At 35.5% G+C, this 14,096-nt stretch overlaps 2 protein-coding genes across 2 annotated transcripts; both read left to right on the forward strand.

The window, feature by feature from the left end:
• Nucleotides 1-843: 843 nt before the first annotated feature.
• On the forward strand, nucleotides 844-6,127 carry LOC105968837 (C2 calcium/lipid-binding and GRAM domain containing protein). The gene is made up of 9 exons (XM_012993514.2): nucleotides 844-2,014; nucleotides 2,223-3,458; nucleotides 3,583-3,765; nucleotides 3,852-4,135; nucleotides 4,236-4,352; nucleotides 4,432-4,694; nucleotides 4,786-5,062; nucleotides 5,142-5,414; nucleotides 5,500-6,127. The coding sequence occupies exons 1-9, from the start codon at nucleotides 1,666-1,668 to the stop codon at nucleotides 5,692-5,694; spliced, it is 3,177 nt and encodes a 1,058-aa protein (XP_012848968.1). The 5' UTR covers nucleotides 844-1,665; the 3' UTR covers nucleotides 5,695-6,127.
• A 1,261-nt stretch (nucleotides 6,128-7,388) lies between these two features.
• On the forward strand, nucleotides 7,389-9,230 carry LOC105968963 (SMAD/FHA domain-containing protein). Its single transcript, XM_088811753.1, has 2 exons — nucleotides 7,389-7,828; nucleotides 8,190-9,230. The coding sequence occupies exons 1-2, from the start codon at nucleotides 7,389-7,391 to the stop codon at nucleotides 9,022-9,024; spliced, it is 1,275 nt and encodes a 424-aa protein (XP_088667879.1). The 3' UTR covers nucleotides 9,025-9,230.
• The last annotated feature ends 4,866 nt before the right edge of the window (nucleotides 9,231-14,096 follow it).

The following is a 14,096-nucleotide window of genomic DNA, read 5'->3' on the forward strand; positions in this document are numbered from 1 at the left end:
TATAATTAAATTCTAAATTTGATAAAAAAAAAAGGAAAAGTCGTGGTACGCACATGAATAAGCAGCCCATTAATGCATATCCGTAAACCTTACGTGACTGGGTTAATTAATGGAAAAAATAACCATTGACTAAGTCAACCATAGACACTATCAAATCGTGGGTAATTTTAATTTTTAATTCATATTTATTTAATTAATTAATTAAATTTTCGATTTAAGGCAAAATGTGCGAGGATAGATATGCGATATGTAATATAAGGAAATAATTCAAGAAAATAAAATAAAGTAATTTCCTTGTAATTTCTATAATATTTCTTATGTTATCCTCCAAATAATACATATTATATTTAGACCACTGGAGTTAAATCTCTATAAATTAATACAGTCGGTTTAGGAAAATTCTATTAATTTAGCGAATTATTGAATTATCGAGTTAATAATTTAACTTGTTTTCACCGGATTGGGATCGAAAGAAACTATTATTTAATCGAGGTTATTAATTTATCGAGTATTAAATTAACGAGGTTTTACTGTAGTATCAAATGATAAAATTACCATTTTGATACTTCAAAACACAAAAACAATAATAGGTTAATAGAGTGGTTATATATCATAAAATGACGAAAGTGCCCTTCAAGTGAACTGAGAAACAACAACCCCTGTGAAAAATGCAAGGGTGAGAATTTCATTTCTGAAATTTGTCAGGGAAAAGTGTGAAAATAGGAAATTTGTAAGGGGCTAAATGCATTTCATCCATTTTCCCAAGTAAATTACCATTGAAAACAAAATTCATACAATCTCAAATATGGAAAACATATAAATATTGGAAGGAGAAATAATTGTGGAGAGAGAAAGAAGAGATCTTTAGTGACGATCATGTATATTTCTTAAGTAATTAAATATGGAGTAATACAGGAAAAAAATGAATAATATGGAAATTAGTTTTAATTTCCTTTAGTTAAGAAAAATAAAATAAATAAATAAATAATAAAAAGTCAATGAGTCTAAAAAAATACGCGCAGTTTGCAATTGAAAAGGAAGGAAAGAGCATAGAAAAGTCTGCATGCTTTCCCTTTTCAACTATAATTTCCCCCCTTTCTCTCTCTTCTCTCTCTCTCTCTAACTTATGATTTATGAAAGAGAAGACAGAAACCGATTCTTAACACCCTCAAAATTAAGTTCCATTTTCATGGGGTTTTGATATTTATCCATTTCTATTCACATTCTCCCCATCTTCGATTCATCTGCTGTTTTTCATTTTGATTAATTTTTATTTCCGATTTCCAATTCACTGCAATTTCATGTTTCCGGCGGATCGGAGGTTTTTTCTCCTTTACTCCGAGATTCGCCTTTTATGATCTCTTTCTAAACCTAATTTCTTCTGTATTCATTTTTTATTTAATTTTTCCCCAAAGTTTCAGTTTTTTTTTCAATTAGATATTCTTTCCACGATTGACCCTACCAATCAAAGCTTTCTCCCAATGCAGTAACCCCCTTTCGATTTTTTGTAACAACTAACGAACGCCCTTTATTGATCACAGTTTTCCCCACCCGTTATTATTTTTTTCTGTGGTGTAAAATCTTTGTCGATTGTTCAAAGACTGTGATCATTGTATTTATGAGGTAAGCAGAGCATTTCTAACTGGTAGCAGTTTTGCAGTAGAGATGCAGCTTTTAGTCCGGGTAATCGAAGCGAAAAACATACCGGCTCTTGACCCGAATGGGTTTAGTGATCCATATGTAAAACTGCAGTTGGGGAAGCAGAGGTACAAGAGCAAAGTTGTGAAGAAGTGCCTGAATCCATCGTGGTGTGAGGAATTCATTTTCAAAGTCGACGATTTGAAAGACGAGCTTCTGATTTGTGTTTTAGATGAAGACAAGTACTTCAATGATGATTTTGTTGGCCAGATCAAAGTGCCGGTCAGTCAGGTTTTCGAAGCTAAAGACAAGTCACTCGGCACTACTTGGTACACGTTGCAGCCGAAAACAAAAAAGGCCAAGAACAAAGATTGTGGTATACTATTCTTCTTTTTGGAGATTTTGTCGATTATTTATGCCTGTCATTTTCTTCCTTTGGGATGTCTAATTTTTGGAATTTGATTTGTTGTTTCTTCACTCTGATTTTCGGAATATGCAATGATCCTAGTATTGATAATTCTTATGATTGCTGAGTTCTTGATTTGGTTATTTTTTGGATTGACTGATGCTTTATTCAACAACAGGCGAAATTCTTCTAACAATTTGTTTCTCGACAAATAACACATTGTTCGACTTTCCATCCTCGGGCGATCCTGTAGTACTGCCAAGAAAGTACGCCGATTCGATTTTGGACTCACCCACAAGGTCTTCCCCTCGAAGGACATCTTCTCCTATGAGGGGAGAAGACTTTTTCACTTCCAAGGAAGAAAAACAGCCAGCACCGACATTTGCTGGTCGGTTCGCCCAAATTTTCAACAAGAATGTTGTCGATTCAGCTTCTGTGACTTCCACCGAAGCTACCGATCAATCGGACTTGCCCGAAACTTTGGATTCATTCCTTGATAACAAGTCAGAAGAGCAAACTTCGTCAGTCGATTTCGAAGAATTAATGAAAAATATTACGACGAAAGACCAAGGAAGCGAAGTTCCTAGTACTTTAACCGGAGGGGTAGTTCTGGACCAAATTTACGCAACCACCCCTCAAGAATTGAACTCACTACTCTTTTCTGATGCAAACTTTCAGAAATCTGTAGCAGATGTACAGGGCTCTACAGATTTGCAAATCGGTCCCTGGAAATATGAAAACGGCAGCGAGAGCGTACAGAGAGTGGTTTCCTACACTAAAGCTCCGAGTAAACTGATTAAAGCTTTGAAAGCAACGGAGGAGCAAGCGTTTATAAAAGCCGATGGTAAAGTATTTGCCGTTTTATCCAGTGTGAGCACACCGGACGCACCATACGGTAAAACTTTCAAGGCCGAAGTGCTTTACTGCATTACTCAAGGGCCCGAACAGCCATCCGGCGAACAGTCTTCTCGGTTGGAAGTTTCTTGGCGGATGAACTTTCTGCAGAGCACTATGATGAAGAGTATGATAGAAGGTGGGGCGAGGCAGGGTATAAAGGAAAGCTTTGAGCAGTACGGGAAGGTGCTGACTCAGCATGTGAAGCCGCTCGATCTAAAAAATATAGGCTCGGAGAAGGATCAGATGCTGGCTTCTCTGCAGGTGGAAAGGCAGTCCGATTGGAAACTGGCGGTTCAGTATTTTGCTAATTTTACTGTGGTTTCGACCGTTTTGATGGGGTTTTATGTGCTCGTGCATGTGTGGCTGGCTATGCCTAGTACGGTTCAAGGCCTTGAGTTTGTCGGTTTGGATTTGCCTGATTCGATCGGTGAACTGATTGTCTGTGGAATGTTGGTTTTGCAAGGGAAAAGGGTGCTCGAGTTGATGTCTCGTTTTATGCAGGCCCGAGTGCAAAAAGGTATTCTTTATTTTTTTGCTTAGAAAAGGTGTGATCTTTACCTTATTTTGATAACATGGTAACTGGACTGTTTATCCTAGCATATAGAACTAATTTAATTTGCTTCTGTTTTGTTAATTATTAGGGAGTGATCATGGAATCAAAGCACAGGGAGATGGGTGGTTGCTCACGGTTGCATTAATTGAAGGGAGCAATTTGGCGGCAGTTGACTCGAGTGGGTTCTCTGATCCTTATGTGGTGTTTACTTGCAACGGAAAAACGAGAAGCAGCTCCATCAAGTTTCAGAAATCGGACCCTCTTTGGAACGGTATATATATATATATATATATATATATACACTATCAGTTTTTTTCTTTCGGTAGTATCTAATAGGCATTAATTGTTGTTTTGCAGAAATTTTTGAATTTGATGCAATGGACGAGCCTCCATCTGTGCTGGATGTGGAAGTTTTCGATTTTGACGGCCCTTTTGACGAAGCGACTTCTCTTGGACGTGCTGAAATTAATTTCTTGAAATATAACATTTCCGATTTGTCGGATATTTGGATTCCTCTGCAAGGAAAGCTGGCTCAAGCGTGCCAGTCTAAGTTACACTTAAGAATTTTCTTGAACAACAATAGGGGTACCAACGTCGTCCAAGATTATATAACTAAAATGGAGAAGGAGGTGGGCAAAAAGGTAAATAAATGATCACCTCTTCATCTCACTCTTTCACTTCATCATGGAACAATATTATACCTTTTTTTCCCTTCTACTTATGCATTACTTCACGTTGCAGATAAAATTACGTTCTCCTCAAACAAATTCAGCATTCCAAAAGCTTTTCGGGCTACCACCAGAGGAGTTTCTCATCAACGACTTTGCTTGTCACTTAAAACGAAGAATGCCTCTACAGGTAATTAGTTAGTTTGTTTTATTATTGCAATAATTTCTTTTAATTATATTGGTGACTGATATTACTGTACTTGTGACAGGGGCGTCTTTTTCTGTCAGCAAGAATAATAGGGTTCCACGCAGATTTATTCGGTCACAAGACGAAGTTTTTCTTTCTGTGGGAAGATATAGAAGACATTCAGATTATACCTCCGACTCTGTCATCAATGGGCAGTCCAATCGTTATCGTGACACTAAGGCAAGGTAGAGGGTTCGATGCACGCCATGGAGCAAGAACACAAGATACTGAAGGCAGGCTTAAATATCATTTTCATTCTTTCGTCTCGTTCAATGTTGCTCACAGGTAAACTTCACTTATGAGTTAAATTGTGTTATATAATTTAATTGGATTTTGGCAAATGATTTTTTTTTTTTTTGTGTGTGTGTATTATCAGAACAATTATGGCACTGTGGAAAGCCAGAGCTTTGACCCCAGAGCAGAAAGTACAAATCGTAGAAGAAGCAGCTGAAGCGACAACTGTACAAACAGCCGAAGAGGAATCACTTGCCAAAAATCTCCAAGCTTCGGAAGAGGAAATCGAGGCCAGAAGTCTTCATGGAGTCGACGAAGAATCCGAAACAAAAAGCCTTCTTTCTGTTGAGAGTGGCTCTTTTCTTGGAGTTGGGGATGTTAACATGTCTGTCGTCTATTCGTCCATGCTCTCTCTTCCTGTAAGTATCTTTCAAAATTTGATCCTTTTCACCCTAATTACTTCAAAAAAAATTATGATTTTTTAATTTTTTTTTTCAGACGAGCTTTTTTATGGAGTTGTTTAGGGGGAGTGAAATCGACCGAAGAGTGATGGAAAGAGCTGGGTGCTTGAATTATTCTCACAGCCCCTGGGAATCGGAAAAGCCCGATGTTTACCAGAGGCAACTTTATTACAAATTCGATAAGCATATATCTCGTTACAGAGGTGAAGTGACTAGCACTCAGCAAAAGTCTCGTCTTTCTGGAAGAAACGGTTGGCTTATTGAAGAAGTCATGACCCTCCATGGAGTTCCACTTGGCGACTATTTCACAGTACGTATGCATGCCACCTTATTTTTTTCTTCATTTTCTTTTTGTAATAAATATATATAGTTTGATCAAATATGTTGTTTTGCAGCTACATGTAAGGTATCAAGTGGAAGATTTACCGTCGAGATCGGTAGGGTGTAGTATTCAAGTGAACTTTGGAATTGCGTGGTTGAAATACACGAGGCAGCAAAAGAAAATGACGAAGAATATTGTGTTGAATCTGCAGGAGAGGGTTAAGGTCATGTTCAGTGTTTTGGAAAAGGAATATGTTTCTGGTGCTTAGATTTGATTGATTTTCGTCGGGTTTGGTGCGAAAAAGAACAAAAATAAAAGATGGAATAAATCTCGAACTCTGCCACGAAACAAAATAGGTTTTGTTGTTGTACAGTTGAATTGATATGGCTTGTGATTGTATATACACGGAGAAGAGAGTTTCGGTGCAATCGAGCCGTTGATTTTTTTTTTCGTCGGGGACTCGAAGGGGCGCAGTTGTGCTGCTGTTGGAGAAGGTTGTATATCACACATCACAGATTTGTTGTATGAAGTATGATTTTCATTAATTCTTCGAAAACTAATCGAAGCCGGAAAACCTTTAGCGCAATTAGTGATTCGAATGTTGTATTCTACAATGGCTTCAGTGTAACAGATTTTTTTTGACATGACATTGTTTCGGACATGAAATTGTATTACAAGATAATTTGGGAGTTGACTTTTTCGATTTTTTTCTTTTCTTTAATATCTTTTGATCCCGTTTAAACAACCATATTGATGTGGTTGACAGTGAAATTAACAATATTATAATTAAATACAGTAAAATTAGCTATACTACAGTTTAATACAGTAATATTGCTATAATTAATTTCTAGCAGAGTAATATTAACACAACAAAAGTCATTATTATTGTGTAATAGAGTAATATTAATATGTTGACCCTTTAACAAAGGTAAACATAATAAAAAGTCCAAAAAAATAATATTAATGTGGTTGACAGTAATATTACCGGCAACCACAGTAATATTATTGTGTTTACAGTAATATTACAATAATAGACAGTAATATTATTACAAATATTATTGTGTTTATAGTTCTTTTACAAAAAAAATAGGCAGTACAATTACATAAACAAGCAATGGATTATTATCTGGGCCCAAGTTGATGGGCTTTATTGCAATTACAACATAGGCCCAAATAAGACACAGCACCTAATTACAACATAGGCCACTCTTCATGATTTTATACATGTTTTAAAGCCCGGCCCAATGTGGGAAATAATTAATAATTCCCCCTTTACCCTCCTTCGTTCTCCCCCAGCTCTCCACTCAGCTTTCTTCGTCTGTCGTCGATATACAAAATCCCTCTCTGTTTCACGTTCAGTATTTAATTTCCTGAACCGTAATCGAAAATTTCCCCAATTTTAGGGTTCATTGTCAGAGGTAGGGCTGCATCTCACTTTCAACAACTTTTTTTTTTTGTTTTTTTCTGAGCAAATAGAGGGAAAATCGAGGGAAGATGTAATTACTGTAAATCGAACTAATCTAACTCTACTGATTTACCGTTTCTCAATTTTTTTTTTCTGTCGCTGCTTCTCTATTATTTTGTCTTTTTTTTTAGTGTTAATTTGATTCCCCGCTTGAGAGATGATTATTCTATCCTGATTTTACTTGCAAAGACAAATGTTTGCAGTTTGGTTTAGTGGGTAGTTTTAGTTGGGTACTGGCTACGCTGTGTTTTGCGAGCATTGGTGCTTTTATGTATTGACGATTTTGAATTTTCATTTTCTAGAACTTAGTACCATCGAAGTTGGGACATTGCAAGGGGAACATTGAAACTTGAAAGGGAAGCGGGGAATCTGTTTATCGCTAGATTTCTCGTTGGTTGGAGCTACAGTGTTTACTTACGGGTGCTGCCATGTTGTGTTCTTAATATCTGATTGGAGTTGCCAAAGGACTTTTGTATGAGAAAATCGAGATATAAACTATGTACGGAAGAGCCGGTCTCGATCGTTTCAAGAAAGCGCAGTCTTTGGAACCGTTCTCGGTCTCTGCAAACTCTACCACGAAACCCGGTCCACAAACCGCTTTTAAGGAAGCAGTTACACTTAATCAGTCTCAAGGATCTTACCCACAGAACCATCAGAATGCGGTGAAAAAGACTCTAACCACAGATGTGGCGCCAACTCAGCATGTGACTCCGGTTGGAGGGGGGCAGTCGACTTGGCAGCCTCCTGATTGGGCGATCGAGCCACGGCCTGGTGTTTACTATCTCGATGTTGTAAAGGATGGGGAGGTTCTTGATCAGGTTAACCTGGATAAGAAGAGGCATATATTCGGTAGGCAGTTTCATGCTTGTGATTTTGTGCTCGATCATCAGTCTGTTTCGCGTCAGCATGCAGCAGTTGTTCCACACAAAGATGGCAGGTATGAGATACCATCACCATTTTGCATGTTCTATTATGGAAACTTATTCTCTTCTCCTTTCGCCGTATTAAGATGTGTATTTCATTACGGTATAAAGAGCAGTTAGTATAGTATTTCATCTGGCCTCCCGTGTTCTGCCAAAAGTTTGTAGTGGATGCAAAATTGTTGATCTTAGATGTTAGACATGGTGTTTATTTCCTCGGTTGCTAAAGATTTTACCAATTGAACGATCAGATAAACTTTCTTTGTTAGTATATAGGCAAAGTCGACTTCAATATATTTGAATAGAATTGATGCACTATCTGCTCACAGTTTGATCATATGCTAAGGACTGATGGAGTTTACTGCATTTCTCTTACAGCGTGTATGTGATTGATTTAGGCTCAGCACATGGTACATTTGTTGCAAACGAGCGGCTGACCAAAGATTCCCCTGTTGAGCTAGAAGTCGGACAGTCTCTGAAATTTGCTGCGTCGACCAGAATTTACGTTCTGAGAAAGAACAACGCAGCTCTTTTCCCTCCACCCCTAGAACCCACAGAGATTGATTTGCCACCTCCCCCAGATCCATCAGATGAAGAAGCAGTGTTGGCGTATAATACATACGTTAATCGTGCCTTGAATGGGTTGTTAATACCAAACTTAATATCTAAATCGACAGGGTCGAGTAGTAGCTCTACGGTTATAAGTGACGACAGTCGGTTAACTGAGAGAGCATCTAAGAGAATGAGAAGAACTAGAGTGGCATTTAAAGATCAGGTTGGGGGAGAATTAGTTGAAGTTGTTGGATTTTCCGATGGAGCTGATGTGGAGACGGAACCTGGTCCGACAGGTGTCAAAGAAGGAAGTCTTGTCGGGAAATACGAATCTCTCGTAAAGATTACAGTAATACCGAAAGGGAAGGAACACACCCCTATGAAGCAAACTTTTTCCACAGCAGGTGTGACGGAGAAACTTCAACAAGTCTTGAACAAGGTCAAGGCTCCTGCAAAGAGTGGTGGAATATACGACGATCTGTATGGAGATTCATTTTCTGTTAAAGTAGGTTCGTCTTGGGCGCATATATCTGCTGAATCTGGCGGTAAAGAAGCTTCTCCAAGTAAAAGCGGAGGAAATACACACGGCGTTGAAAGTGAAAAGTCTCGAAGTTATAGGACGAGCAATGACGATGACAATGATGATGATCTATTTGGCTAGGCGGAATGATTTTGAAGTTATAACGACTCTCCTCAAGAAACGGGATATTTTTATCCATAGCAGGTATAAGTTCTTTTGTTGTACTTTATTATCTCTTCTTTTACATGTCATGCAATGAAGGTGTTAATGGTTTGCTTTAGTTGTAACTCATTCTTGTATTTTTAATCTGGAGGGTCTTGAGAAAACGCATTTCCTCTGTTTGTGATGTATTCTAAAATGGTCTTTCTAAGTGGTTTTGGTCGTAGATAATTTAGGGAAATGAAAATACTTGTTAGCATAGTACATTCTTGAACTTATTGTCAAGATTGGGTTTCAGACTTGCAAAAATTTTAAATTTAATTCCTCGTCTTTTCAGCTGGTGTAGAAGACCACAACAGAAAATAATTTGTATTTGCTAATAGTGTATCATCTTATCCTTGCTCATCGTCTTCGATGTGTACCTGCCGTTACACGTAAAGCTCGAACCAGTCGTTAATTTTAAATTTTGCATTTGTATGTATATGCATTGATTTTACCTGTCGATTTAATTTGGCTCCTCAGTTTCTATATTTCCTCTTAACCCTTTGTCTGCTACTCTCACCATTCACACCCCCGTTTGAGCATAAATACATCCTTCTGAGAAATCTCATAGCCGAACCAAACGCATTTTCATTTCCTCCACCAAAAACACTGCCAAGAAGGGCATTAGCCGCTTCCGAATTATTCAAATCACCGTATCTAATATAAGTCACTCCAGACTCCGCCATTTCTCGGATAATCGTTTCACTCTCTTGAATTTCGATCTCTATATTGTTTCTCAAGCTGCACCCGCTCCGTGTGTTTGTGACTGTGGGCCCCACTTGCTGTGGAGGTAGCACACTTTCGAACTCGTTGACTTCTTCTAGAAGTGTGGTCTGTGGTGTGCCGTTGTTGATATACAAGTCAATTAGGTCTTCGTTTTTCATGGTGCTGCTCGAACTTGACTGTAGTATTCTCTCTTTGAATTCACTGAAATCTCGAAACACTCTCTCTAACCCGTCATCTATGATTTCTTGTGGAGCTTCCTCCGAGTTATCTGCGGTTGTATCGAGATCAGGCTCCATATTATTTGGGAGCCAATGTTTGTATTAGCCTTAAATCTTTTGTTCTTGATCAAGTGAAACCTCAAGTTTCTGCCTTTCTGGTGTATTTTGTGAAATCATATAAAATATGAATACTTTATTTCCTTGTACAATGGACACATGCAAAACTCGTGCTGAAAATCATGTGGTTTGTGTGTAGGAAAAAAGCTGCTTAAATCATTGATAAGTTATGAGTTTTATTACAGGAACTGGGAAGTAGAATAATTTCTAGGTTTAATTACGGCCACCCCTAAGGTAAGATTAAATTATGAAAAAATTCCTAATGTTTGAGTAATTACAACCATTTCCTCAACTATGAATCTTCTTACGTGCACACCCTTGTGGTGTCAAATTCAACAGAATCTTTTAGATTCCATGAAATGTTCTCTAGTTTGTACTCATTTTATGTAAAAACGCCGCTTCGGATGCATCACAACTGATATTTTACAAAGCCAAGAGATAAATGCAATGATCATCTTGTTTCAAAATGTGGAGCTCGAATGTGATAAAATGTGTAATAACTGAAGAATATTCCACATAATCTAGAAAATTCCACTAAATTTGACAATGCGCGGATAGAATTATAAGAAGATTAATCGTTATGGGACTGGTTGTAATTACCCAAACATGATAGGTTTTTTTATAACTAGGAAGGTGGACGTGCGTTGCACGTCTTGGGTCAATATATTTATGTGATTTTTTTTAAATTTGTACTATTTTTTAACATATATTCGATCGAAATAACTAAATAGATACCGGAAATATCTAAGTTATTTGATATATATTCATATTGTTTTTCAATATAATATAACGTTTACTTAATATGCAATACAGTTAGATTCATACATTATACTTATATTTTTATTCATGATTTTTTAAATTATTTTGATCTTGGTAATTTAAATATATCCCCCCACCAAAATCTTGATGTGCTCATGATCATCATTAAATAACGTTATTTACTTAGTTTCAATCAATAGCATGTTATACTTTTATTCATACCTGAAAATAGGAAAATATATTTTCAAAATTATTTAAGTGATAAATTGTGGACATGCAAATGATGTTTTCTATGAGGGTCGGGGTTTATTACAAATATTTGTTGAAGTTAAAGCAACATTGAATTCTAAAGAGTTGCGTACCAAAGAGGTGTGAATTAAAGATGGTGAATTCTATACAAATTTTCTGAATGTAAGAGGCAGAACAAATCTATCAAGTAGGAATGCGGTTCTACAGAATTTTCAAGGAAAAAGAAGGGCAATATATAAAGAGATTCATGGTCTAAAGAAATATAGAGAGAGAGATTCAATCAATTTATCATAATCTATCAAATAAGTTAAATAGTAAAAAAATGAGATTATGTTTGATACTTAAACATGTATTCCATCCTCTACAACCGGATAGAACCAAATAGTGAAATTATATTTTTCTTCATCGTAAAGTTCCATATCCATTGATATATTCTACACTTTGATATTCATGAGAATGTGTGTTCGATTGTAATAACTGAGAAGGCATGTACATCACAAATTAGAACTTCTTTTATATAATTTATTTAAGTATCTTGCGTGAATTCTTGAGATACAAAGCATGTATGTAGTTACAAATGCTCTTGTCTGTTTTGAGAGACTTACAGTAAGATGTACCAATTAAAGTTTCCCCACGAGTGATTAGCAAGAAATCAAGTAACCCCACTACGATCTATTCACTCAAGTCCTTCTTCATCAGTCATTCCATTAACTGAGAAAAAAGACCAGATAAATCAAATGAAGATAATAAATAAAAGAGAAGCCAAATGATTCATGAGCTATAATACATACGTCATGCACACGGATCTGTAGATTGGAGTTTGAATCGTTGATGATGATGTTGCTATTTGAATCTGAATTGTGATTTATGCGCATCTGGTGAGAATGACATATTATAGTGTGTGTATAGTAAAAGAGCCTATATATTTTATATATTTTAGGTATTGTTACATGCATCTAGACATGACCACCGGTTTCGGTTATAACCTGAACCGAACCGGGTCAACGGTTTTTTAACCCAATCGAAACCAGATTAACCAGAATCGGAATCGGAATTGGAAAAATCGGTTCGATTCCAGTTCCCATTTTCATAACCGCCGGTTAGAACGCGGTTAGAACCAATCTAACCGGTTTAAAAATAATAATTTAGATATTAATTATAATTACAACTAATTCTTTCCTTTTCATTTTTAAGCCCTTTTGATTTCTTTCCTTTTTTCTTTTAATTTTTATAACTAATTCCTTTTACTTTTTGAAAGTACAAAAATATTTTTGAAGTATTTTTAAAAAAACTTTCAGTATTAAAAAAAAAATTACATTTGTTAAGTATTCTTTCCACTGTTTAAAAAAAAGAAAATTTACTCTCTTTTTAAGTTAAATATAATAATAACAAAAAATTAAAAAAAAATATATATTATCAAGAACCGACCGGTTCTACCGATTAGAACCGGGAACTGTCTGGAATCGAACCGTAAAGAACCAGAAATATCCGATTCAGTTACGATTACTCCAAATTCAGAGCCTGAAGCGGAACCAAACCGATCCGTGGTCATGTCTACATGCATCCATATAGACATTTTATTGATAAATTAATATTAAATTGATTATATGCTGTAACTTGTAAGTTGTAACTGCTTTAAAATTAAAATTCATAACAAATTAAAAAGACCGTTTGAGTTTTGTGTATTGAATGTCATTTAAACTTTACATTAATACATATAATTTGTAAATTCATGAATCATTTTCGCCTGCTTCTTTCTAAACGTTGGTTGCTAAACACCATTGTATTGTTTATTGTTTTTATGTGCTTTTGTCAAGTGAATCCTAAAAACCAATTACTCTAATTGATATACAATATACTACTGATTGGTTATAATTTTTTTGGGAAATTGATTTGAAATCAATATTACTTAATTACCCTTTAAATTTTATCATTTTTTTCGAAAATATATTCATATGGTTATCTTAGTACCAACATATATTTTCTAATTACCCTAAATCTTATCTAGCTAAAGTACACCATTTTATATTTCTTTTGCCAATTTTAAATGTCACTTTTAATTAAATGCGTGGTTTTGTTTTTATTTATAAATACAATCAAACTAAATTATTTAAGGAAGAGTTATTATTAGTTATTACAATTATTAAAGTATATTAGTCAAATGACCATGTTATCCAAAAAATTCTATATCTAAAGGTTATTTTATAGGGTAATTTTGTCCATACAAAAAAGGGAAGAAACTAGTTAAGTATTCATACTTTTATAAGTAGGATAGATTTAACCTTACCTCAGAGGTGACCGTAATGTACGCCTAATTTTCTATGTAAATAAGTAGTATTAGGTTGGTAAAAGTGGATATTCTTATTAACAAACAAATAAACAGGTGGGGAACATTTGGTTGTGTGAAACGCGACATTGGGTATCTTAGGACAAAGGCGTGTTTGTGTGTGCCAAAATTTTAGGGCTAAACGTTGGAAAATGTGGTGGCACCAACTCAATACTTTGTAGACCCATCTTATCAAAGTGGGATGGATGGATACTCACTCACTACAAATGTTGAATATATATATATATATATATATTTTTTTTTATTTAATTATATTTTTATGTTTTTATGTTTTTATTATATAGGTGTAAAAACGTTACGAGTTTGTTCAATTTACTTCGAGTTTCGAGCGGCTATGAATTCTCTTTAAGAAGAAGGGAATATTCTTAGGAGCACATGGTTTAATCTTAAAATAAAAAGCAAAAAAATTAATGATGACAAAATCTTTCGTGTAAAACTATGCATGAATTGAATTATGATGATGATCATGTTATTAATATGATTATCGCCATCATGACCATCATCTACACCTTGTAATCATAACATCTATTTTTTAGGGTTTAAGAAATTATAAATAACATTTAAATATTATTATAACTTTAAGCCATCATATTTTA

Source organism: Erythranthe guttata, chromosome 13 (genome assembly GCF_056151865.1).
Source record: "Erythranthe guttata isolate IM_541 chromosome 13, IM_541, whole genome shotgun sequence".
NCBI lineage: Eukaryota > Viridiplantae > Streptophyta > Magnoliopsida > Lamiales > Phrymaceae > Erythranthe > Erythranthe guttata.